The 24,245-nt window shown below is 44.6% G+C and overlaps 1 protein-coding gene across 1 annotated transcript in view; it reads right to left on the bottom strand.

Annotated features, from left to right (window-relative positions):
* The window catches only part of LOC309562208 (uncharacterized protein), a gene marked incomplete at its 5' end in the record, with an annotated part of 1,875,955 nt that overhangs the window by 1,829,694 nt on the left and 22,016 nt on the right, over positions 1–24,245 (bottom strand). Inside the window, one exon of the mRNA XM_082266327.1 lies at positions 8,470–8,643. Coding sequence (XP_082122453.1) covers positions 8,470–8,643 — 174 coding nt within the window. The remainder of the gene's footprint in view (positions 1–8,469; positions 8,644–24,245) is intronic.

Raw genomic sequence — 24,245 nt, 5'->3', positions numbered from 1 at the left:
GTAAAGTGTCCGTGTCCGTGTACAAAAAATCCAATTATTCGGTACGAACACGAATAATACAGTCCGTGTTCGCTCAACACTAGTGTTCACCCCTATTTTGTTATTTGAATTCGATTGGGGAAGCTTATAGGGGTCTATGGAGGTACGGCCTGGCTACGATATGACGAACATTTTCATCAACGCAAGGCCGTCAGACCATCTTTGCGCTGGGATCATAAGGATATCAGTCTCTGGATGCACCTTATGACCCAGGCGAGATCTACTGGTCACCCCTTTCAGGGTGGGGTCGGGGGGGCGGCCTCCTCGCCCTCTCCGGCCGCAAAACGAAAAGGCTTATGTTGGCAGTTTAACGAGGCCACTTGCAAGTTTGGAGCCTCCTGTCGCTTCAAGCATGAGTGTTCCAACTGCGGCGGCAATCACCCATCGGCACGATGCTTCAAGCATGGGGGAGCCAAGCATGCCGACGCTGGACAGAGGGCGGACGACGGTGAAGGTGGCCAGGTTCCTAAGTAGGTACCCTGATCGGGAAGCCGCCGCTCTTTTGCTGGGGGGGTTTTCGCAAGGTTCTCGCATTCCTTGTACTTTGTCGGTGGCGCCCCCTCCCGGAGGCAATTTGAGTTCCGCTAGGGTGCATTCATCAGTGGTCTCGGCAAAGCTTATGAAGGAAGTGAGGTTGGGCAGGATGGCTGGCCCTTTTTCGTCTCCGCCTTTGCCGAATCTGGTGCTTTCCCCTCTGGGCGTGGTTCCAAAAAAGGAACCTAATCAGTTTCGACTCATTCACCACCTGTCCTATCCCCCGGGGGGTTCGGTGAATGACGCTATAGCGGAAGACTTATGCTCTGTTTCGTACGTTTTGTTCGATAAAGCGGTGGCCTGGGTGCGTTGTTTTGGGCGGGGGGCCCTTATGGCTAAAACTGACATTGAAGCTGCGTTTAGATTGTTACCGGTGCACGCGGACAGCCTGCATCTTTTAGGTTGTGAGTGGCAGGGAAGAATTTTCGTTGACAAATGTTTGCCTATGGGTTGTGCCATTTCTTGTTCGCTGTTTGAAACATTCAGTTCCTTTTTAGAATGGGTTGTTAGGGATGTTTCTGGGTTGTCTTCAATAATTCATTATTTGGATGATTTTTTGGTGATAGGTCCTCCAGGGGAGGTGACGTGTGCAACGCTTTTGGCTACGGTCCAACAGCTGTTTGATTATTTTGGAGTCCCGCTGGCTCCAGACAAGACTGAGGGGCCGTGCACAGAACTGCGCATTTCTGGTTATTGTCATTGATACGATGGCAATGGAATGCAGGCTTCCGGTTGACAAGCTGTTGGATCTGCGTGGAGTTATTGCGGGGACTTTGGCCACACGAAAAATTCAGTTGCGTGCCCTTCAGTCTCTGCTGGGAAAATTGAATTTTGCCTGCCGCATAATGCCCATGGGGCGGGTGTTTTGCAGACGGTTGGCGGCTGCCATGGCGGGTGTCCGGGCGCCGCATCATTACATTCGCTTATCCAAGGACCATCGTGATGACTTGCGGGTTTGGGATTTGTTCTTGAGCTCCTTCAATGGCCGTTCGGTATGGTTGGAAGCTCCGGTGTCGAACTTTGACCTGGAACTGTATACTGACGCGGCAGGCTCTGGGGGTTTTGCGGCCTATTTCCAGGGTCAATGGTGTTCTGGCGAGTGGCCGGCCTCCTGGCGGGATTCTGACTTCATTCGTAACTTGGTTTTGTTGGAATTGTTTCCCATTGTGTTGGCCGTAGAGCTATGGGGTCAGGATTTCAAAAATAAGAGGGTCCGTTTTCATTGTGATAACATGGGAGTAGTTCAGTCGATAAACAGCATTACTGCTTCTTCACCGCCGGTTATTAGGTTGCTTCGCCACCTGGTGCTAAAATGTTTGCTTCTTAATTCTTTTTTCTATGCTGAGCATGTTTCGGGTGTTGACAATTCGGTGGCTGATGCTCTTTCTCGCTTCCAGTGGGACAGGTTTCGGAAGTTGGCACCGGATGCGGAGCAGCAAGGCCTGACTTGTCCCGGGGAGCTGTGGAACATCGTCTTGCCGCAGTGATGGAGTTGGTTCGAGCGTCTGTTTGTCCTTCCACTTGGACGGCCTACGAAAGGGTGTGGGCGACATGGCATCGGATGGTGAGTGAGGTGGGGGGTCTTTCTGATGATCGGGATCGGTTGTTCCTGCTTCTATATTTTGTGAGCCTGAATTTTGAACAACAAGTGTCGATCTCTACGTTAAGCCGCAAGATGGCAGCCTTGGCCTTCTATTTTCAATTGTTGGGGGTTGCTGATGTTACGAAGCATTTCCTTGTTCGGAAGGCGTTAAAGGGTTACAGGAAGGGTAATCGTTCGGTCGATTCCAGGCGCCCGGTTTCCTTTGACGTGTTGTCCCGGCTGGTGGACTGCTTACCGGGTGTCTGTTCTTCGGACCAGGAGGTTGAACTCTTCAGGACAGCGTTTATTTTGGCGTTCTTTGGAGCTTTTAGGATTGGCGAATTGGTGAGTATCTCGAGACGGGGGGATGGAGGATTGCAGTTGGGGGATGTTTGTTTACATCCAGACAAGGTTCTAGTCTGGATACGCAGGTCAAAAACGGACTAGCTGGGCCGAGAAGCTTGCGTGGAACTGGGGGTGGTTCCAGGGTCCTCACTGTGCCCCGTATCTGCGGTGCGGCATTGGTTGCGGGTGCGCTCCGCTCAACAGGGTCCTCTGTTTTTACGGGCTGACGGCACGGCCCTCTCCCGTTTTCAATTTATGCCTGTCTTCCGTAAGTGCTTGGAGGCAGCTGATTTTCAGGGGACAGATTACTCCTCTCACTCTTTCCGCATTGGAGCTGCCACAGAAGCGGCTCGGTGGGGCCTTGGTGATCAGGCCCTTCGGAAGATTGGGCGTTGGGAATCTAGGCGATTTCGCTCATATGTCCGTCCGCATCTGTTGTGATACGGTGGATGGGGTATGTTCAGTTCTGGTAGGGGGCCCGGGGGAGGTCCTTAGTTAATGTTCGTTACGTGTATACTGGTGTTTCTTCGTATTCTCTGTTGGTGTTTTGTGTATGTACACGGGATGTATGTTGGTATGTACCCCCTTTTGTTTTTTACAGGATCCACAGAAGTCTTGGTCTGGATTTTAGGACATTCTTACGTGGTTTGGGGTGCACGGAGGGCGGCGGTTAGGCCAGAGGGGCGCCAATTGGGCTTGAGCAGGGAGGAGGTAAAGGTGAGATGGATTGGTGTGTCAGGCATGCTATGATCCCGTGTTCTTCCTGAAGTCCATCGTTGCGCCCGTCTAGAGAGGCCGCCCGACATCCTTCTGTTGCATGCGGGCGGCAATGATCTGGGCCTCCGTTCCTCCAGGGAATTGATTAGGGATGTCAAACTGGACTTCCTGAGACTGCGGACGCTTTTTCCGCGGACTGTGGTAGTGTGGTCGGACATAGTCGCCCGTACTTCTGGCTCGTTCGGTGGCTAGCCTGAACAAAGCCAGGATTAAGGTGAATAAGGCGGTGGCCAAGTTCTTTGTGCGTAACGGGGGCCTGGCGATTCGTCATCTTGAGCTGGAGCAGGACCCGGCCCTTTATCTTAGGGGTGACGGGGTTCATTTGAATGCGGTGGGCATCGACCTGTGGACCTTAGGTCTACAGGAAGGTATGCAGAGGGCGCTATGGGTTTGGAGGGCTACACGGCCATAAGGGGTCATGCCCGTGTGCTGTGGCTGGGGTTTTAGGGTCTTGGAGGGCTGTGACTACTTGGAAAGGGAATATGGAGGGGTAGGGCCCATCTTAGGTATGGGTTGACCTACCCCTGGCAACGTCAGTAGGCTGTATCAAGGTATCCCAATGGTTCATAGTCCTTGAGCTGGTGCAGTGGCGGCTGAGGGCCTGGAGGTCTATTGGGGTCAGGGATACAGCCAGGGGGGAAGTCAAGTTGCGTTCCAAGATCCTAAATGGTTATTCGCTTTGAACTTTCGGTATTGGATTGTTTTGTTGAATAATGGTAATTCTTTGCTAACTAGTGTTTTACTAGTTATTTGTAATAAAGTTGGCTGCTATGGCCTTTTTAAAACCCAAAATCGGTAGTAGTGTCCTTTTTTCTTTAGATAAGTAAAAGGGGGGTCGGTTGGTGAGTTTGGGTTGTATTGGGCAAAAAGCAGCCGCAGCATCGGCAATACCACAGTCATGGTGTTACCACACAACTGCTTGGTACAAACAGGAAGTGGTTGGAACTGCTCTGTTCTACTGTAGTTCTCTACTATTTCCCAGTGCATTCTGAAATACAGGAACCACCACAGCCTTTCCTTCAATATCCAGCTAACACTTTATAAATGCTTTACTAACACATAAATGCTGTAGGTGCTGTTAAGGTGCAGTTTTAGAGCATCATGATTGAAATCAATGGAGGTGGCCAGTGGCGTAGCGTGGATTGTCAATGCCGGGGGCAAGGCAAGTCATTTGTACCCCCTAACCCGTGGACTTTTGGCACTCCCTGAGTCCCTTCCACTAGTTCTGCTGCAACTGATTATTAAGGGCTCCTCATTATTTACAGCCTTAAGCCCCGTACACACAATCAGATGTCACACAACGATCTGTCGTCCGATGTGGAAAGTGAAGAGGTTTTTTTTCATACGAATTTTCCCGTACGACATAATTCTACTTCAGAAGTGATGTCATGTGCTGGATTGTTTTGTATGTGTTCTTTCGTCTCTGAGCATGCCTAGTCTTGCTCTTAAGATTTTTTTCCATCGAAATCTGTACTAATGAGACGAAAATCAGATGTGTGTTGACGGAGGACAAAAATTTTATAGCCTGCACATCAGGATTTTGTCAGCCGAAAAGTCGGAGTCGGCTGTCAAAAGCACCATACTAACAATCCGAAAATCGTCAGATCGGTCATCGGACGAAATTTCCCTTCCGAATTTTTTATCGTGTGTACGGGGCTTTAGCCTCTGATTGGCTGCCTGCAGCCTTTTATTACTGGTTGGGTCTGAGTGATAGCTGTTTGACTATGGTAATCATAGAGCTATCTCAAATTTCAGCAATAAAAGGCCTTAGGCTGAGACGAGAAGATGGAGCTCTTATGAATTCATTGCAGAAGAGTGGCCAGCCTTCAGCCTATAACCCTGATGTACAGCGGTGGTGGTGGGGGGGGGGATTGAGCAATTTACAGTGGGGGGGATCAGTGAGCAGTATACAGTGAGGGGTGGGGGGTCAGTGGATAGGGAGGATAGAGCCAAGTGGAAGAGAGGACAGAGCCAGGTGGACAGGAGAGGGGGGATGCAGCCAGGTGCACAGAGGAGAGGGGGGATGCAGCCGTGTCCCTCAGCACCATTCACCTGGTAGGGCTCTTTTTGCCTCCCATGCTCTCCTGTGACGGATGAGGAAATCCAGAGTGAAGGCCCAGACAGCGAGGCAGGAGCAAGATGACTGGGATTACCCACAGGCCAGTCAACTGTCCCCTCATGCACATGATCAGTTCAGCCAATCCCAGGGCACACATCGCTGAGCTCAAACAGCCAGGGAGGCTCAGGCTGCTAATGGATGGAGAGCAGCGGCTGGAGCGCAGTCAGTGATAGGCTGATGCTCACAGTGAGCACACAACACTCACGAGTGGGGACGGTGGGTGCGGAACAGTGAATGGGCTGACAAAAGCCCAGATGCCAAGACACAATTCCTAGTCGCCATGGTGACCTGGCCCCTGGGATTTGTCGAGCCCTATGTTAATATACCTATTCTATCACAGAGATGAAAGTCTACTATAAACCTGTACAATGACCTAACTGGCTGGAGGGGGAGGGGTGGCAGCATTGACAGCAGAGGCATTATATGGGGATCTCTGTATCGATTGTCATTGGACATAACTTGAGCAACACTGTATGAAGTCCCCGCCCATAAGAGAAGATCAGTCAGGTCACGTGTCACACTCTATCTCATCATACCCGTCTCTGTGCTGTTGAGCTCATCCCTCCACTGCAGAACCCTCTGGGCCACTCTTCCCTGCTGCCGCACCAACATACCCGATACTGCTGGGGCCGAATGAGAGAGCACCACCTGCTGCCACAGACAGGAATCCCAACCAGACAGTAAAGAACTGTCTCTGATCGTTGTAACTACCACGCCTCTGCCACGTAATTGGTCTTTGTCCTGACAGCAGATCTGCCCCCTTAAACCATCCTGGGTAGTTCCAAGGTGTCAGGAGTAGAGGAGATTATTGCCGCTTTAAAAACACTGCAAGAATTTGGGTCCGGGAACGGAGACTTGATTGTTGCTGTATGTCAGGAAAGCAGCTAAACAAGAGGCCAGCACCGGACTAATTTCTGCACACCATAAATGGGAATGTTTCACCCAGGGCGCCCACACCGGCTGCCCTACCTCTCCCACGCTATGCCACTGGTGGCAGCCAAGAAGCAATGATGCCTCATGAAAGCGACATTAGACACAACACAAGACTGCCGCTCCTGTGTAAACAGCACTGTGTGGTGCCATTGTAATATTCATTGTAGAAGTTGTCAAAGTTTCCACCTCATCCTTTCAAAACCAAACACATTAATTACACAGGTTCTGTGGCTGAATAACCACTTAAGGACCGGAAGGTTTTACCCCCTTAATGACCAGGCACTGTGTTATTTTAACTGACAATTGCACGGTCGTGTGACGCTGTACCTAAATACAATTTATGTCCTTTTTTTGCCCACAAATAGAGCTTTCTTTTGGTGGTATTTAATCACCTCTGCGGTTTTTATTTTTTGCGCTTTAAACCTAAAAATTGTGACAATTCTGAAAAAAAAAAAAAAACAATATTTTTTACTTTCTGCTATAAAACATGTCCAATAAAAAAAGTAAAAAAAAAAACAAATTTTTTCAACAATTTAGGTTAATATGTATTCTGCCACATATTTTTCATAAAAAAACCCCCAATAAGTGTATATTGATTGGTTTGCGCAAAAGTTATCGCGTCTACAAACTAGGGGATAGATCTATGGCATTATTTATTTATTTTTATTTTTTTTACTAGTAATGGCAGCGATCAGCGATTTTTAGCAGGACTGCGACATTGCTGCGGACAATTCGGGCATCTGACACTTTTGAGGGGAACAGTGACATTACTTCTGTAATCAGTGTGCTAAAAAATATGCACTGTTACTGTACTAATGACACTGGCAGGGAAGGGGTTAACGCCAGGGGCGATCAAAGGGTTAAGTGTGCTCCTTGGGAGTGCTTTCTAACTGTTTGGGGGATGTACTCAATAGATGAACACAGAGACCTGTGTTCCTAAATAGGAGGAACACAGGACCCTGGTGTTCATCTGTGACAGAACGGCTGTCTGCCTTGTTTACATAGGTAGGCCGCCGTTTTGTCTCCATGGGGAGTGATCGCGGGTGCCCGGTGAGCATTGCGTCCGCCGTACCCGCTGATTGACTCCCATCTTTGGCCAATCGGCGCGCGCGCCCCCCAGTGTCTATTACATGAAGCGACATACAGGTATGTCATTTCGCGTAATAGAACCGACCTGCCACAGTAAAACTACAATGGCTGGTCGGCAAGTGGTTAAGGTGGTTCTACTCACTTAGTGCTCTATGTGCATTACATTTGCCTCAGAACCTGTGTTGTTAATATTTGTTCAGTTTTAAAAGGATGAGGTGTCAACCGTTGAAGGGCAGTTATAAGGCTTTAATCTAAAGGCAAAACTTTTTTTTTTAGTTTTGGAGAGGGATTACAACTCCTGTCAGGTTTTACTGTGGTCTGTACCCCCCTTTGGGAAGATTCACCCTCTCTGTTGGTCCTGTTTACCATTATCATTGAAAGTAAAAGAAATTACCCAAATTTTGGGTTGTCCCCAGAAAAGTAATAATGTGGAAATCTTCAAATAGGGACACCAATTCTGGTGATCTAGGGGTCCCCAAGGAATTCCCTTGTTTTACTGGGATTTCCTCTCACTTCCTGTTTGGCTATGGGACAGGAAGTGAAAGGAAATCTTCCCAATAGGACAGAGGATGGCAAAATAAAATCTGACAGGGGTTATAACCCTTCTTTACTCTATTCAAAATGAAAAAAAAAAAAAGTTCTACCTATAGTTCTACTTTGCAACTTCTGAATAAATGCTGCATAAACACATGGTATTGACACATGTGTTAACAAGCCCTTAAAAATGCTCCCTTCCTCTCCTAACACGTGTGCTGATTAATCTTTGGGAGTCCAGAAGTAAGATCTCCCAGCTTTAACTATTTTAATGAAGTTTTGGTTTTCTCCTCCACTCTTTTTGTGGTTTTTCCACTCCTCTTGCTGCATTATCTAATATCATGTAAAATGCAAAGTGAGTGAAACCTGTTCATATTGGATCAGGACAGGTGTGCAGGCATGTCGACTCAAGTGGAGATTTTGCCATTGGTATTCCTGACACTCGAAGATTTACTAAAAGATCACTTTTTCTCAGTCTTATTGAAATATACCAAACAAACTAGAATTAAAGACTTACCTATGCACCAAGGAGGAGACTGCCATTTTCCATCATTACATTGTATTTTTTCTGAACCATACAACTGATATGGATGATCACACTCTATCTCTATCTCATCTCCAGTAAAATATTCATTCCTTGGATTTGTTACTCGAGCATTTCGTAGTGCAGATACAGAAGGACATTTTGAGTCTGTAAGAAATATTTATGTAAGACATAAAAAAGGTCAATAAATATACCTATCCTAATGTAAAATATTGCATTATTGCTGTACATGACACCACGGTTATCTGACTGTAGGTGGGTTTACCACTTACTACATAAAAAAAAAAAAAAACCCATACCTGAAGTCCAACATAGCTAATATCTAGAAACCATAAATAAAATGCATTATACCATGTAATTAAATGTACAGTTAATATTATTTTGAAAACACTTGGAAAAAACAGTGCCTGCTTATGTCATTGGGGGAACAAGTTTTGATGCCCAAAGAAAACTTGCCCCCCCTTTATCCACAACTAACTTTACCACAGTAAATACATTTTAACACAAAATATCTAGACAAGATAAAATCCAGTGTATGGTTACGAATATAAAATGATAATTGATGCTTGGCCAATGTAAGTATACAGCCACATGACATGCCCTGTAGTACATACACTGCCAAGTCCCTTATGCACCCAGCGCAAAATTTAGTATATCACTAATTTTTTAATGGAGTGTGATAGATGTATCATGCTAAAAAGACACAAAAGTATCTTTTTATATGGGCCATTGTGAAATATAAAGTCTAGCTAATGCCTGATAAAGAAGTCAGTAATTTGAATAATATTAGATCACGAATAGAATGTCATAATAAAACACACATTTACAGGTTAGTTCATTTAACCACTTAAGCCCCAGCCCTATTTCGGACACTTTTTGTTTACAAGTTAAAACCAGTATTTTTTCCTAGAAAACTACTTAGAACCCCCAAACATTATATATATTTTTTTAGCAAAGACTCTGGAGAATAAAATGTCGGTCATTGCAAAATTTTTTGTCACGCGGTATTTGCGCAGAGGTCTTTAAAACGCCATTTTTTTGAAAAAAATTAGAAAAATCACATTTCACAGCATTTAAAAATACTAAACAGTAAAGTTAGCCCATTTTTTTTGTATATTGTGAAAGATGATGTCACGCCGAGTAAATAGATTCCCAACATGTTACGGTTTAAAATTGCGCCCCCCCGTGGGATGGCGACAAACTACGGTCAATAGAGATCTCAATCAGCGATGCTTTAAATTTATTTAACGGTTACCAGTTTAGAGTTAGAGTGTAGCTCTTTTTTTTAAATTATTGCCCACGCTCTGGCAATCGCGGCAATACCTCACATGTGTGGTTTGAACAGCGATTTCATTCGCGGCTCGACTTGCGTATACGTTTTTTTTGTGCGCGAGCTAACGGTGAGGGGGGCGGCTACATTTTTTTTTATTTTTTTTTTTTTTTACTTTATTACAGGTTTTTTAAAAAAAAATAAAAAATCTGATCACTTTTATTGCTGTCACAAGCAATGTAAACATCCCTTGTGACACCAATATGTAGTGACAGGTACGCTTTATGGAGGGATGGAGGGTCTAAAAGACCCTAGACCCCTCCACTACACTTCCATGTATGCAAAACGCCGAAAACGGCGGCCTCCGGGTTACGTCATCGGAGACCCGATCGATGCCATTTCCGGCATTCATCGGGACTCCATCCAGCCGGCGGACGTGCCGGCTGGGTGCTCGGGGCTCCCGGTGGGACGGGAGCCCTGAGCAAAGCCACAGAAGACGGCGGGAGGGGGGGGGACGTCCCCTCCCGCTCACCCGGGTAACGATCGAGCGGCTCCCGAGCCGCATCGGTCTTTACCGACGGAAAGCCGACCATCGGCTTTAAACCACGGTACCGGGATGATGCCTCTAGCTAGAGGCATCATCCCGGTATAACCCCGCAAAGTCTGCCGACGTATGGGTATGTCAGTATGCGGTAAGTGGTTAAAAAAAATACATAGATTACATTTTAACTCTAGTCTATTAGGAGAAAATGTAATGAGGAAATATTGTGACCGACATTGCTGATCTGTTTCCAAAATGTTAATATCTGGTTATATCTGGCTTCAATACGCTCGAAGGGGATGTACAGCCAAAGCTCGTTTGGCTGTACATCTCCTATGGATCACAGGAGTGCAGTTTGTTCTGCAGTCAGTGAGCCACTGAGAGCCTGAGCCATCCACTCCTCGCCCCTCCTCAGCCCAGCACTCCAATGAGCAAGGAGGCGCAGAGCAAAGAGCAAAGAGCTGCTGACTGACAATCAGCAGCTCTCTGCTCGGGGAGCTGTCAGAACCGAGAAATCAACAGTGTTCGATCGCATGGTTCTCATTGCAGGGGTGCCACCTAGGTAAGTATAATGGGGGGGGGGGGGAGAAACCAAACCCCATACTTCTCTTTTAAGTTATTCACCTGGTAACAAGTATATAGATACAGATAGGAAAGTCAGAAAGGAGTCCGAACTCATTTGCACAGAAAAGGCAAAAATGATACTCAGCCGCACATCTAAAACCTCCTTTATTGTAGATGCTTGAATAAAACACACAACCATAAGCTACAGCAGAGGAATACAGAAGAAAACAGCTAACATGTTTTGCACTTACTCAGCGCTTAACCACTCTAAGGCTCTGTTCAGATATATGCAAATTGGATGTGTTTTGAACCGCACCTGCTTTGTAGGACATGTGAACCTAACTGGCAAACAGTGCTAATTTGCTGAAAATGTTATAGTCCTGTGTGTTTTCTGAGCACTGTGGTGCAATTCAGATGTTCAAATTCATTTTTGAACACAAAATTAATGAGAAAAAAAAAAATGGCGTGGGTACTATACCATACCAGACCCTTATCCAAGCATCCAGCCTGGCAGGCCAGAAAAGGGGAGGGGGGTGAATGAGTGCCCCCTTTCCTGAACCATACCAGGCCACATTCCATCAACGTGGGGGGGGGCAGATCCTGCCACCCATGTGAATAAATATGGGATACATTGTACCCCCTACTCATTCACCAAATCATGTGTTAATCATAGCTGACTAAACAGACTCATCACCTACGCAAGTATATAGTGGAATAACACCCTCCCTTAGGCCCCTTTCACACGGCGGAGATCTGTCCAAGCGGAATCCATCTGCTCAGCAAGGGATCTCTCTAATGAGCAGGGGGATAATAGGCCTGTGTCTGTTCTGCTTTGCAGAGCAGAAAAGGACAGAGCCTTCTCTCCTCTATGGGGTGGTCAAATGGAAACGGACAGCATGTCAGTTTCTATCTGATTGTCATCCAATCTGACCCAGTGGATGGATGGCGAACGTATCTGTTAGCATACAAGGTTTGTATTATATCAGCAACAAATACTATATGTCATTGTTGTGTGCCTATTACATTGTATGACCACTGGATGGCAGTGTTACATTTGTGAGTTCATGTTTTGTCTATGCCTCAAAGAGTAATAAAGAAGAGTTCCTGCTCAGAACAGGAAGCAGTGTTCAGTGAAACAACAGACTGTCTGCCTGTGCATTGTTTTAGCCCCAAAAAGGTTATATCTAACAGGTTATGGGCCCAGGACATGTTACAGAAGCCCAGGATATAATACAGATTACCCCTGGATATAGCCAGATACAGTGAGCTAAAGCAAGTGAGTACAGGAGACAGCAACAGAAAGACAAACAGCAGAAATGGCTGCTGCCATCCCCTCAGCAAAGTTCTCCATTGCAAATCTGACAAATCAGAACTACCAATCTTGGAAATTCAAGATGAAAATGCTGCTTATAAGAGAAGGTACGTGGAAATGTATAAATGAATCAATACCTGCACAGCCCGCAGAGGAGCGGTTAGACAGAGATCAGAAAGCACAGAGCACAATCTCCCTGTGCATAGATGATGATCAAATCATACATATATGTAACTGTCAGACTGCTAAAGACATGTGGGAAGAGTTACAGAAAGCACATGAAAGAGTTAATCTCAGCAATAAACTGTATTTAATCAGAAAGCTCTATCAGACTAAGCTACAGAAAGACCAGGACATGCAGGACTATATAAGACAGACCTTAGAGATGGTGGAGAGACTGAGAGGGATTGGAGAAGAAATAAAAGATTTCCATGTTGCAGCTCTGTTATTAAGTGGACTACCTGAAAGTTATGAGACACTTGTCACAGCACTAGATGCACGTCCAGATGATGATCTGACACTGGAATATGTTAAAGGCAAGCTTGTGGATGAATACAAGCGCAAAACTGAAAGCATGAGTAATGTGAGTGTGTGTTCAGAGACAGCTTTAAAGACAAAATTCAAAAATAAACACAGTAACGTGCAGCTAGAAAAGCGGGAATGCTTTGTGTGCAAGAAACCAGGACACCTAAAAGCAGATTGTAGAATCTGGAAAGCTAGAATGCAAAAACAAAGTGCATTGCAACAAGCTAAGAATGTCATAGAAACAAAGGAGTATGCATTCGGATCCAAAAATGGTGTCACCTCTGTGCAAGCATGGTGTGTGGATTCAGGTGCTACAAGTCACATGACAAATGACCAAAGTTTCTTCACTCAGCTTGATGAAAGCAAAACAGAAGGGATAACTACAGCTAATGGACAATTTATGAAATCAGTGGGAATAGGAGATGGCTTTCTATACTGTCCTATCTCTCCAGATATCACTAAAAAGATCCATATGAGGAATGTTCTGTATGTGCCAGATCTTGAAAGCAACCTTTTGTCAGTAAAGAAACTCACTAACCAAGGCAATGTAGTCACATTTCAGGGTGACAGTTGTATCATAACAAAAGGGGATTGCTTGCTTGCAAAGGCTAACATCATAGATGAACTCTATCAGCTGAACTGCAGTGAAATGGTTAAAATAGCCAAAGAGGATAAACATTCAAACTGCATCCACACTTGGCACAGACGATTGGGGCACAGAAATTCTGATACAATAAAGAAAATAGTTGAGAATAACTATGCAAGTGGTATTAAGATTAATCCATGTGATCACATAATGATTTGTACCAGCTGTATTAAAGGAAAAATGGCAAGGACACCTTTTCCCAAGCAGACCAACAGCAAATCCCAAAAACCTCTGGACTTAATACATTCAGATCTTTGTGGTCCAATGAAAACTATGACTCCAGGAAAGAAAAAGTACTTCCTGACCTTCATTGATGATTACTCCAGGTATACCACAGTATTTCTACTTCACAATAAAGATGAAGTGCCAGAGAAATTAGAAGAGTATCTCGCTCAAGTAAATAATATTTTTGGCGGAATGCCCAGAGTACTACGAACAGATAATGGCTCAGAATATACAAGTGGTAAAACACAAGCCATTCTCAGGAAGCATGGAATTATGTTCCAGACAACAGTTCCATATAACCCAGAGCAAAATGGAGTTGCAGAGAGAATGAACCACACACTATGTGAAAGTGGGAGGAGCATGCTATTTGATGCTGATATGCCAACTACATACTGGGGAGAAGCTATCACAACTGCATGTTATCTTCAAAATCGTTTGCCGGGAAAAGCAACAACAAAAACTCCATATGAACTGTGGAACAAAAGGAAACCAGATTTAAGACACATCAGAATTTTTGGAAGTAAAGCCTATGTACACATTCCAAAAGAAAAACGTACAAAATGGGATGCATGTGCAAAAGAAGGTGTACTTGTGGGGTACAGTGAATCTCAAAAAGGATACAGGATTTTACATCAAGACACGAACAAAGTAACAGTCAGCAGAAGTGTGATTATTGATGAAAGTTCTGTGTGCTCAAAGTTTGAACAACAGACTCAAACTTTTCAAACTGAGAAAGAATCAACATCAGTCACTCAAGAAAATAAGGAAAGTGATACAGAAATAGAAATAACTACAGAAGAATCAAAACCTGAAACTGAACCAGAAATACCTTCAGTCAGAAAATCAACCAGAATCAATAAAGGTGTTCCAGCTGAACGTTTATCTTACATAGCTCGCAGAGCTGTTCAAACTGAACCAGGTTCATGGAAAGAGATGCAGAAACTGCCAATGCATGAGAAACAAGTATGGTATAAAGCCACTGATGAAGAAATGACATCACTCAAAGATCTCCAGACATGGACACTTTCAGAGCTACCTCAAGGTAAACATGCCATAGGATGTAAATGGGTTTTTAAAACCAAATGTAACTCTGAAGGGAAAGTCTGTCGGTACAAGGCAAGGCTGGTTGCTAAAGGTTACTCACAGAAGTTCGGTGAGGACTATGATGCTACTTTTGCTCCAGTTGCTAAACAAAGTACTTTCAGAACACTAATGACAGTGGCTGCCATGCGTACAATGATTGTGAAACATCACGATATTAAGACAGCTTTTCTTAATGGTGATATTGAAGAAGAAAATTTACATGTCACAGCCAGAAGGATATTTAAAAAAGGGACAAGAGCATCTTGTCTGCAAGTTGAATAAATCTCTTTATGGCCTTAAACAATCAGCTCGAGCATGGAACCTGAAGATTAATCAAGTTCTACTAAATGAAGGATTTACAAGAAGCAAAGCTGATCCGTGCCTATATGCTAAACAAGTAGACACTGAGTGGATGTATCTGCTAATTTATGTAGATGACCTGATCATTGCTCACAAAAACGACAATGAAATTGCAAAGTTAACAGGAGTACTCAACAAGCACTTTGAAACTAAAGACCTAGGTGAAGTGACATATTATCTTGGAATTGACATCCAGCGTGAGAAAGATGGAAGTTTCCTGTTGAATCAGAGTACAAAAATTGAATCTATTCTTCAGCAATTCAACATGACAGAGGCGAAAGGAGCAGGCACACCTATGGATACAGTCTATCCAAAGTTAGAAGGAGAAGATGATCTTCTCACATCCAATGAACAATACAGACAAGCAGTGGGGGCACTTCTCTATATTGCAACCACTACACGTCCAGACATTGCAGCCAGCATGTCTCTTCTTTGCAGGCGAGTTGATAAACCACGTCAAAGAGACTGGAACGCGATCAAAAGAGTTATGAGATATCTGAAACAGACAAAAGACTTAAATTTGAAACTATCAGCAAGTGATTGTTTAAACCTTGTGGGATATGTGGACTCTGATTGGGCAGGTGATCACAGCACACGCAAATCCACAAGTGGTTACTTATTAAAATTGGGAGACAGTCCTATATCATGGTCCAGCAAGAAACAGATGTCAGTGGCATTGTCCTCTACAGAAGCTGAATACATATCTGCAGCTTATGCCAGTCAAGAAGTTGTGTGGTTACAGCAATTACTCAAGGATCTTGGAGAAGCAACATCAGAACCTACCGTCTTATTTGAGGACAATCAGGCTTGCATTAAGCTTGCAACAAGTGAGAAAATTAATGGAAGAACCAAGCACATCGATGTCAGACATCATTACATTCATGACTTAGTTGATCAGAAAGTGATTGTACTTGTGTATTGTGAGTCGGAAAAAATGATTGCTGATGCTTTGACAAAGCCACTAGCTAGAACCAGATTTGTGGATCTTAGATCAGAAATGGGATTGACATAGATAGTAGTTGTTGAGTGGGGGTGTTAGCATACAAGGTTTGTATTATATCAGCAACAAATACTATATGTCATTGTTGTGTGCCTATTACATTGTATGACCACTGGATGGCAGTGTTACATTTGTGAGTTCATGTTTTGTCTATGCCTCAAAGAGTAATAAAGAAGAGTTCCTGCTCAGAACAGGAAGCAGTGTTCAGTGAAACAACAGACTGTCTGCCTGTGCATTGTTTTAGCCCCAAAAAGGTTATATCTAACAGTATCGCCATATGTCTGATTTCTGAGGATTGTGTTGGATCGGATGCCTGGCGGGTGTCAGCGAACACATGTTGGCTGACATCCACCTTCCCATAGAGAACAATAGATGGCCCGATCGGATCCACCTGAAAAATGGACGGGTGAACCTGATCGGTCTGCTGGTGTGAAATGGTCTCCAATAGTATGATCATCCACACAGCAGCTAATATGTTGCTGTGTGCTGCCGGCAAAGAAACAGAAAGATTCAGATTCAAATTTAAAAAACACGAATGTAACAAAAAAAAATTATATAATAAATACATATAATGAATACATATAAACGCACAGCTTATTGGGACAACTCCACACAAAAAGCTCACTGTGTATTCATGGAAATAGAAGTTAGTCATTCATAAAAATATGACACATCCCATTCGTGATTTAATCCTGCCAGTTTCCTAGCACTCGGCTGAAAGATCCTAAATATCTGTTGTTTGCATAGGATCCCAAACCTGTCACATCCTCTTTTGGGGGTGAAAGTTTTTTTCCATTCCCTGAAAGAGCAGAGCCAAGGTATCACCTGCATGATATTCATTGCAGGCGGTCCTTTAAAAACCATATGACATCCTAGATTTTGAGTGGGGATATCTGAATGATGTCTGCAGTGGCATCATCTTTTTCAGCTGGCGATTCCCTTCACCATAAGAACAATCATAGCGGCAGTCCAGCCACTTGATAGTTCTTACAGGTGGAGGGTGGGGATGTCCCTCCCCCTCTCCAACCGCCCTCTGGTGCTTCTACCGGCTCGCCCGTGCGATAAGCGAGCCAGAGAAGGAATCTGCTGGTGGCAAAAGTTCACCATAGAGAATACTGAGGACCAGATGGTCCCCGGCAGTCTCTATGACTCTGAGGCCCGGGCGTGATGTTATGATGTCACGTTCGGCCTAGGCAGCTGTAAATACTACCATGATCTGGGCCGGAAAGGCTGAAATTGTTGTTGTTTTTTTTTTTCAGTCTTTCCAGTCTAGAGGAAAGATGTGGGGACTTATAGACCCAACATTTCTCCATAAAGAGGACCTGTCATGCCCTATTCTTATTACAAAGGATGTTTACATTCCTTGTAATAAGAATAAAAGTGATCAAAAAAAATGTAAAGGAAAGTGTAAAAATATAAAAATAAAAGTAAAATAAACAATAAAAAAATTAATTAAAGTGCCCCTGTCCCCGCGCATCTCACACGCAGAAGCGAATGCATACGTTCATCGCGCCCACAACTGGCGTATTCGGCAGGATACTGCATGGTCACTAAATATAGAATATTTGGATAAAATATTGTGTTATAGAGGGTGTATGAGTAGTATTCATTGAATTTCTGCTAGAGTCAGCAGTTTAGTGAATAAGACCTAAGCACAGTCACTTTGAGCCAGGACAATACATAAAGATTGTGATTGCTGTTTTTGCATTTATGTTCCCCCTGAGAGTAGAGATGTATACTCTGTTTAAAAAAAGCAAGAGAGCAGTAGGGAAGGAATCAGCTTCTAAGTATGGAGTGATTCCAACATGGGTCTGTTCTGGATACTGGAAACCCATTGCAGTGGAATTGATTAAATATGCTGCTCCGACGGCGGAGCCGGCCAGCGAGGTGGATAGAAGCTTGAGCTCACAGCTCCTCGCTTAGCAGACAGACCGGAGCTATTTCCAATGGAGAGGGTCACTCCAATTATCCACAACTGTCATTCGGTCACTGTCTAGCACCCGCCGATCATGCCAGCCAAGAGGAAAGAGCGCTGCAAACCGGGTAAGATGATTGATTTCTTCGCCCCAAACAACAGGCTGCGCGGCCAAGATGGTGCCGGCCCGCCCCACACGCTCCAACCACAGCATAATACAGCGCAACATGCAGGGATACAGCAGCGGGGTAAAAACCCTCAAATTGCAGAGAACTCTGGCGGATACCTGCCTCACTCACCCCCTGCTTCGAACTCAAATAGCCCAGTGAAATCTAGGCAGAAAACATCACACACCACAGAAATTATTCAGCATAACTACACTGTTGATGACACCCTGGAGTTTAATGACACCATAGCAGCATTCCCAACTAGTAATCAACCTGTGATGGACTCTATGTTAAAAGACATGCTGCTGTCTTTAACCACTTACCGCCCGCCCGCCGTCATATGACGGCGGGACGGTGCGGCTATTATCCTGGGCGGACGTCATATGACGTCCGCCCATTCAAGCACGGCAGGCGCGCGATCGCGGGCGCGCCGCCGTGCACTGCCGGTGTCGGCGTGTCCCCGGGACACAGCCGGTCACCGGCAGGGGGGAAACAGCCAATAGGCATGGCTGTTTCCCACGTGATCGGCTGTGTTCCAATGACACAGCCGATCACAATGAAGGCGCCCGGGAGATGACCGCGCATGCGCGATCGGGAGCGCGCAGCGCGGTCATGTCGGTGGCACTGTGTTCCGTAGGAACACAGCTGTCACCGGCGGTAGTAAACAGTCACTGACAGTGACTGTTTACTAAGTGATCGGCTGTGAATCCATTCACAGCCGATCACAAAATGTAAACACAGAGCAGTAACTGACTGTTACTAGCTCTTCTCCCCTCATACAGTTTCCAGTATGAGGGGAGAAGAGCTAGAAATAGTGAGTTACTGCTCTGTGTACCTGCAAAAGTAAAAATCACACTAATAAAGGTCCCCACACAGTCCTCAGCCCCCCCAATGTCACCTGTCACCCAACAGTCACCTCATCAGTGCCCAGAAATTGACACCCATAACGTTCACATGTGAGCACAGCGATCGCGGGCAGAATCACCGCGATTCTGCCCGCGATCCGGAAATCATTGCAAATTGCGGGACGCCTGTGCGTTGCCCGTTTTTTGCAATAGCACCCCAAACGCTGTGCGATGTTGCCGCCATTTCAGCCTGCCGAATCGCAGTAACATCGCGCAAACATCGCATGACGCCCAAAAAAGGTACAAGAGCTTCTTTGGGGCGTCATGCATTGTTTGCTTGATGTTACCTCGATTTGGCAGGTGGAAATCGCAGCAACATCGCACAGCGTTTGGGGTGCTATTGCAAATCACGGGCAACGCACAGGCGTCCCGCCATTTGCAATGATTTCTTGATCACGGGCAGAATCGCAGTGATTCTGCCCGCGATCGCTACGCTCACATGTGAACGTAGCCTAAAGTTCACCGGTCACCAGAGACTGCCATCAGTACCGCCGTGCACCATCGCCCGTCACCCATCAGTGACCATCGCCCGTCACCTGTCACCCCATCAATCACCGTCACCTGTCACCCCATCAGTGATCGTCACTTGTCACCCCATCAATCATCATCACATGTCACCCGGTCAGTGATTGTCATCTGTCACCCCATCAATCATCGTCACTTGTCACCTCATCAATCATCGTCACCTGTCACCTCATCAATCATCATCACCTGTCACCCCATCAGTCATCGTCACCTGTCACCCCATCAGTCATCGTCACCTTTCACCCCATCAGTCATCGTCACCTGTCACCCCATCAGTCATCGTCACCTGTCACCCCATCAGTCATCGTCACCTGTTTGCCATATACATGCAATCACTTACTGACCGCCTAACGACTATATGCGTCGGCCATTAAAAGCTTAATACTGGGGTTATGGCAGCAGATAGCCCCCATAACCCTGGTATTTTTTGAAACGGCGGGCGGTCGGCTTTCAGATAAGGGTGGTCCCAGTGGCGGATTCGCCGCGGAATTACCCTTACGGTGCAGGGGAAGAGGTGCCCCCCCCCCTCCTGCCGCGTCCCAGACGTTTTCCCAGCTTACCGGACCCGCCGGCAGCGGGGAAAACTATCCGGTCCCGGATCCTCAGAGACAGGAAGTCGAATGAGGGCAAGATGGCCCTCACTCAACTCTATGGTCTTGGAGGACCGGAGCTACGTCAAAAGACTTTGCCTAGCAACCGGTTTAAAGGGCAGCTTTTTTTTTTTTGCTTTTTTTTTTTCCCCTTTAACAATTTTTTTTTTTTTTTTTTTTTTTTAGTGTAGTTGTGAGGTGTGAGGTCTTTTTGACCCCAGATCTCACAATAAAGAGGACCTGTCATGCCTATTTCTATTACAAGGGATGTTTACATTCCTTGTAATAGGAATAAAAATGATCAAAACATTTTTTTTTTTAAACTGTGTAAAAATAAGAAAATAATAAATAAAATAAATAGGGAAAAAAAAAAAAAATTAAAGCGCCCTGTCCCCGTTAGCTCGCGCGCAGAAGCAAACGCATACGCAAGTCCCGCCCACATATGTAAACGGTATTCAAACCATACATGTGAGGTATCGCCGCGATCGTTAGAGCGAGAGCAATAATTTAAACCCTAGACCTCCTCTGTAACTCTAAGCTAGTAACCTGCAGAAATTTTTAAAATGTTGCCTATGGGGATTTTTAAGTACCAATGTTTGGCGCCATTCTGTGAGCATGCGCAATTTTGAAGCATGACATGTTGGGTATCTAATTACTCGGCGTAACATTATCTTTCACATTATGGAAAAATTTTTTTCTAAATTTACTGTTTTCTTATTTTTTAGATAAAAAAACTGATTTTTTTTCAAAAAAATCGCATTTGGAAGACTGCTGCGCAAAAATGGTGTAATAAAAAATTTTGCAACAATCTCCATTTTATTCTCTAGGGTCTCTGCTAAAAAAAAATATATAATGTTTGGGGGTTCCAAGTAGTTTTCTAGCAAAAAAAATGATTTTAGCTTGTAAACCCCAAGTGTCAAAAATAGGCCCAGTCTTAAAGTGGATAAATGGACAACTTTGTGTAAAGCGCTACTTGGATGTTAGGCCTATGTATGTGGCCAGGCTGTGAAAAAGTGTTACACATGTGGTATCGCCATACTCAGGAGGAATAGCAGAATGTATTTTGGGGTGCAATTTTTGCTATGTACATGCTATGTGTTAGAAATATTGCATAAATGGACAGCTTTGTGTAAAAAAAAATGTGTTTTCATTTTCTTTCCACATTTTCCAAAAACTTGTGGAAAAAAATGACATATTCAAAAGACTCATTATGCCTCAAAAATTATACGTTGGGCTGTTTGCTTTCCAAAATGGGGTCATTTTATGGGGGTTTCCATTGTCCTGGTGCTCCAGGGCCTTCAAAAGTACGATAGGTTGTCAGGAAATTATATGTGTAATTTGTGCTCCTAGAATGCCGGACGGTGCTGGTTGGATGTTAGGCCTCTGTATGTGGCCAGGCTGTGAAAAAGTCTCACACATGTGGTATCGCCATACTCAGAAGGAGTAGTAGAATGTGTTTTGGGGTGTAGTTGCAAGTATACATGTGCTGTGTGAGAAATAACCTGTTAATACGGCAATTTGTAAAAAAAAAAAAAAAAAATCTTCATTTTGCAAAGCATTGTGGGAAAAAAATGACAACTTCAAAAAACTCACCATGCCCCTTATTAAATACCTTGGAATGTCTACTTTCCAAAAAGGGGTCATTTGGGGGGTATTTGTACTTTCCTGACTTTTTAGTGTCTCAAGAAATGAGATAGGCCTTCAGTACATCAGGTGTGATCAAGTGTGATCAATTTTCAATGATTCCCACCATAGCTTGTGGACTCTATAACTTTCACAAAGACCAAATAATATACACTTACTTGGGTTATTTTTACCAAAGATAAGTAGCAGTATAAATTTTGGCCAAAATTTGTGAAGAAAAATTACTAATTTGCAAAATTTTATGACAAACAAAGAAAAATGCGTTTTTTCACAATATTTTCAGTCTTTTTTTATTTATAGCACAAAAAATAAAAAACCCAGTAGTGATTAAATACCATCAAAAGAAATCTCTATTTATGTGAAAAAAAGGACACAATTTTTGAATGGGTACAGTGTTGCATGACTGAGTAATTCTCAGTCAAAGTGTGAGAGCGCTGAAAGCTGAAAATCGGTCTGGGCAGGAAGGGGGTGAAAGTGCACTGTAGGTAAGTGGTTAAGGAATGCGATCCATACAGACATGTTGCAACTTATGACCCAATGCAATTCTGCTGTTGCTGTAGTAAGTGATCGAGTCTTCACTATAGAAAACAAGATGGGGGAATTTGCTGACACCTTCAATAACATGGTGGATGCACATAATGACCACGATGATGAAATCACCTGGCTCAAATCTAAGGTAGCTGACCTTAAGGACCGTTCCAGAAGGAACAATATTAAAATTAGGGGTATACCCGAATCGATCAAACCTCAGGACCTCACAGCATACCCTACCTCCATCATGCAAGAGGCACTGCCAGATACTCCATTGGGAGACTTGGCTATCGACAGGATCCACAGATTACCCAAACCCAAACATATCCCTGCTAAATACCTGAGAGCCACAATAGCAAGGATTCACTTTTATACTGTTTAAGAAAAATTGATGGCTGTGGCGAGGAAGGCCGTGGATCTACCAGCTAGTATGCAGGGCCTATCTTTTTTGCTGATGTTTCAGCGCATACAATGAACCGCAGGAGAAATCTTACGACCATTACAAAGCCCCTCAGAAACCATCAGATCCAGTATCCCTGGAAATACCCCACCACTCCCAGTATCACTGGAAATACCCCGCCACTCTTATCATAACAAGGGGTGATAAAGACTTCAGGGTTGCAACCCTGGAGGATGGCATTAACTTGCTGAAAAAATGGGACATTTTGGAACCCGAAGATAACAGAGATCGGTAACCCTCCCATGGGTCTGCGGCCTCCTCGCCCGCATGAGCAACATCACCCAGATTGTGCCTTTTGGCCAGTTAGGAGAGGATCCTCCATACAAAATGACTGTAAATACCGTATACTCCAGCAGCTCTGTTCGGCCGCACATGGTATTTCTCTTCTACCAGTTCCCCCAAGTTAGCAGTGATCTCTGCTGCTCAGATTTCCATACGTAATTTGTCTATTTATTATGGTTACACGTAGCTGCAATAGCGGTGTTATCAGTTGGATCAACATACATACTTTGTTGTTGACTCTTTTCTTCCCTCTGTTCTTTGCTAGTAACTATTTTTACTTCCAGTGGCGGTCAAAGGTGCCGCATTCTTCACCATTGAACACATCTCTTCCTTCCGGACAAGTCCAGGACCCCTGATTCATTGTGATCATCAGCATCTTACACAATAGACCTGCCTTGACCGCCTGTCCACCTTTGTCTGTGTTGTAATCCAGGTGACTGAGATTTACGGAAGTAAATCCAGGTGACTGAGATTTACGGAAGTTTCCTCTGTGAAACTTTTTAGGGTAAGCAAACCTACCGCGTGAGTATTACATATGACCTCTCAATTCCCTCTGTCTTCCTGACTCAACATGTTTTTCAAACTGACTTCCATGAATGTAAATGGCCTGAACAGCCCTTTTAAGAGACATGTTTTGGAAGGAACTTCGCTCCCAATGCTGTGATGTGTTGGCCATTCAAGAAACTCACTTCTCTGAAACAGCTCACCCACAGCTGTCCTTTAAACAATTCCTCAAGGTGTACTATTCCAGCGGCCCTAAGAAAAAAGGTGGGGTGGCAATCCTCATTAAGGATACTGTGATCTACAAATATAAATCACATTTCTCCGACCCAGAAGGTCGCTTCCTCGTGTTGACCTCGTGTGACAATAACAATGCTACGTACACCATTATCAATGTCTATGCACCAAACTCTAAACAACTCACCTACTTAAACAAGCTTTGGAAGCATCACAAAGGTCATGTGATCCTGTGTGGAGACCTCAACATGATTGCTAATGCCAGATAAGATATATCTAGAGGCTGTCCCACAAAGGTTTACAGATCTGAACTTTCCGACTTTCTCACATCTACAGATCCTCAGGACATTTGGAGATGTTACCACTCTACAGAGAGGGACTACACCTTTTTTTCTAAGGTACACTCGTCCTATTCAGGGAATCGATATGTTCCTGACGGACAAATTCCTACTGCAAAAGGTTGTTG

Source organism: Pelophylax lessonae (assembly GCF_965119305.1).
Source record: "Pelophylax lessonae genome assembly, chromosome: 8".
NCBI classification, from domain to species: Eukaryota; Metazoa; Chordata; class Amphibia; order Anura; family Ranidae; genus Pelophylax; species Pelophylax lessonae.
Note: the sequence above shows the minus strand (reverse complement) of the source record. Positions and strands in the feature narration are given on the sequence as shown.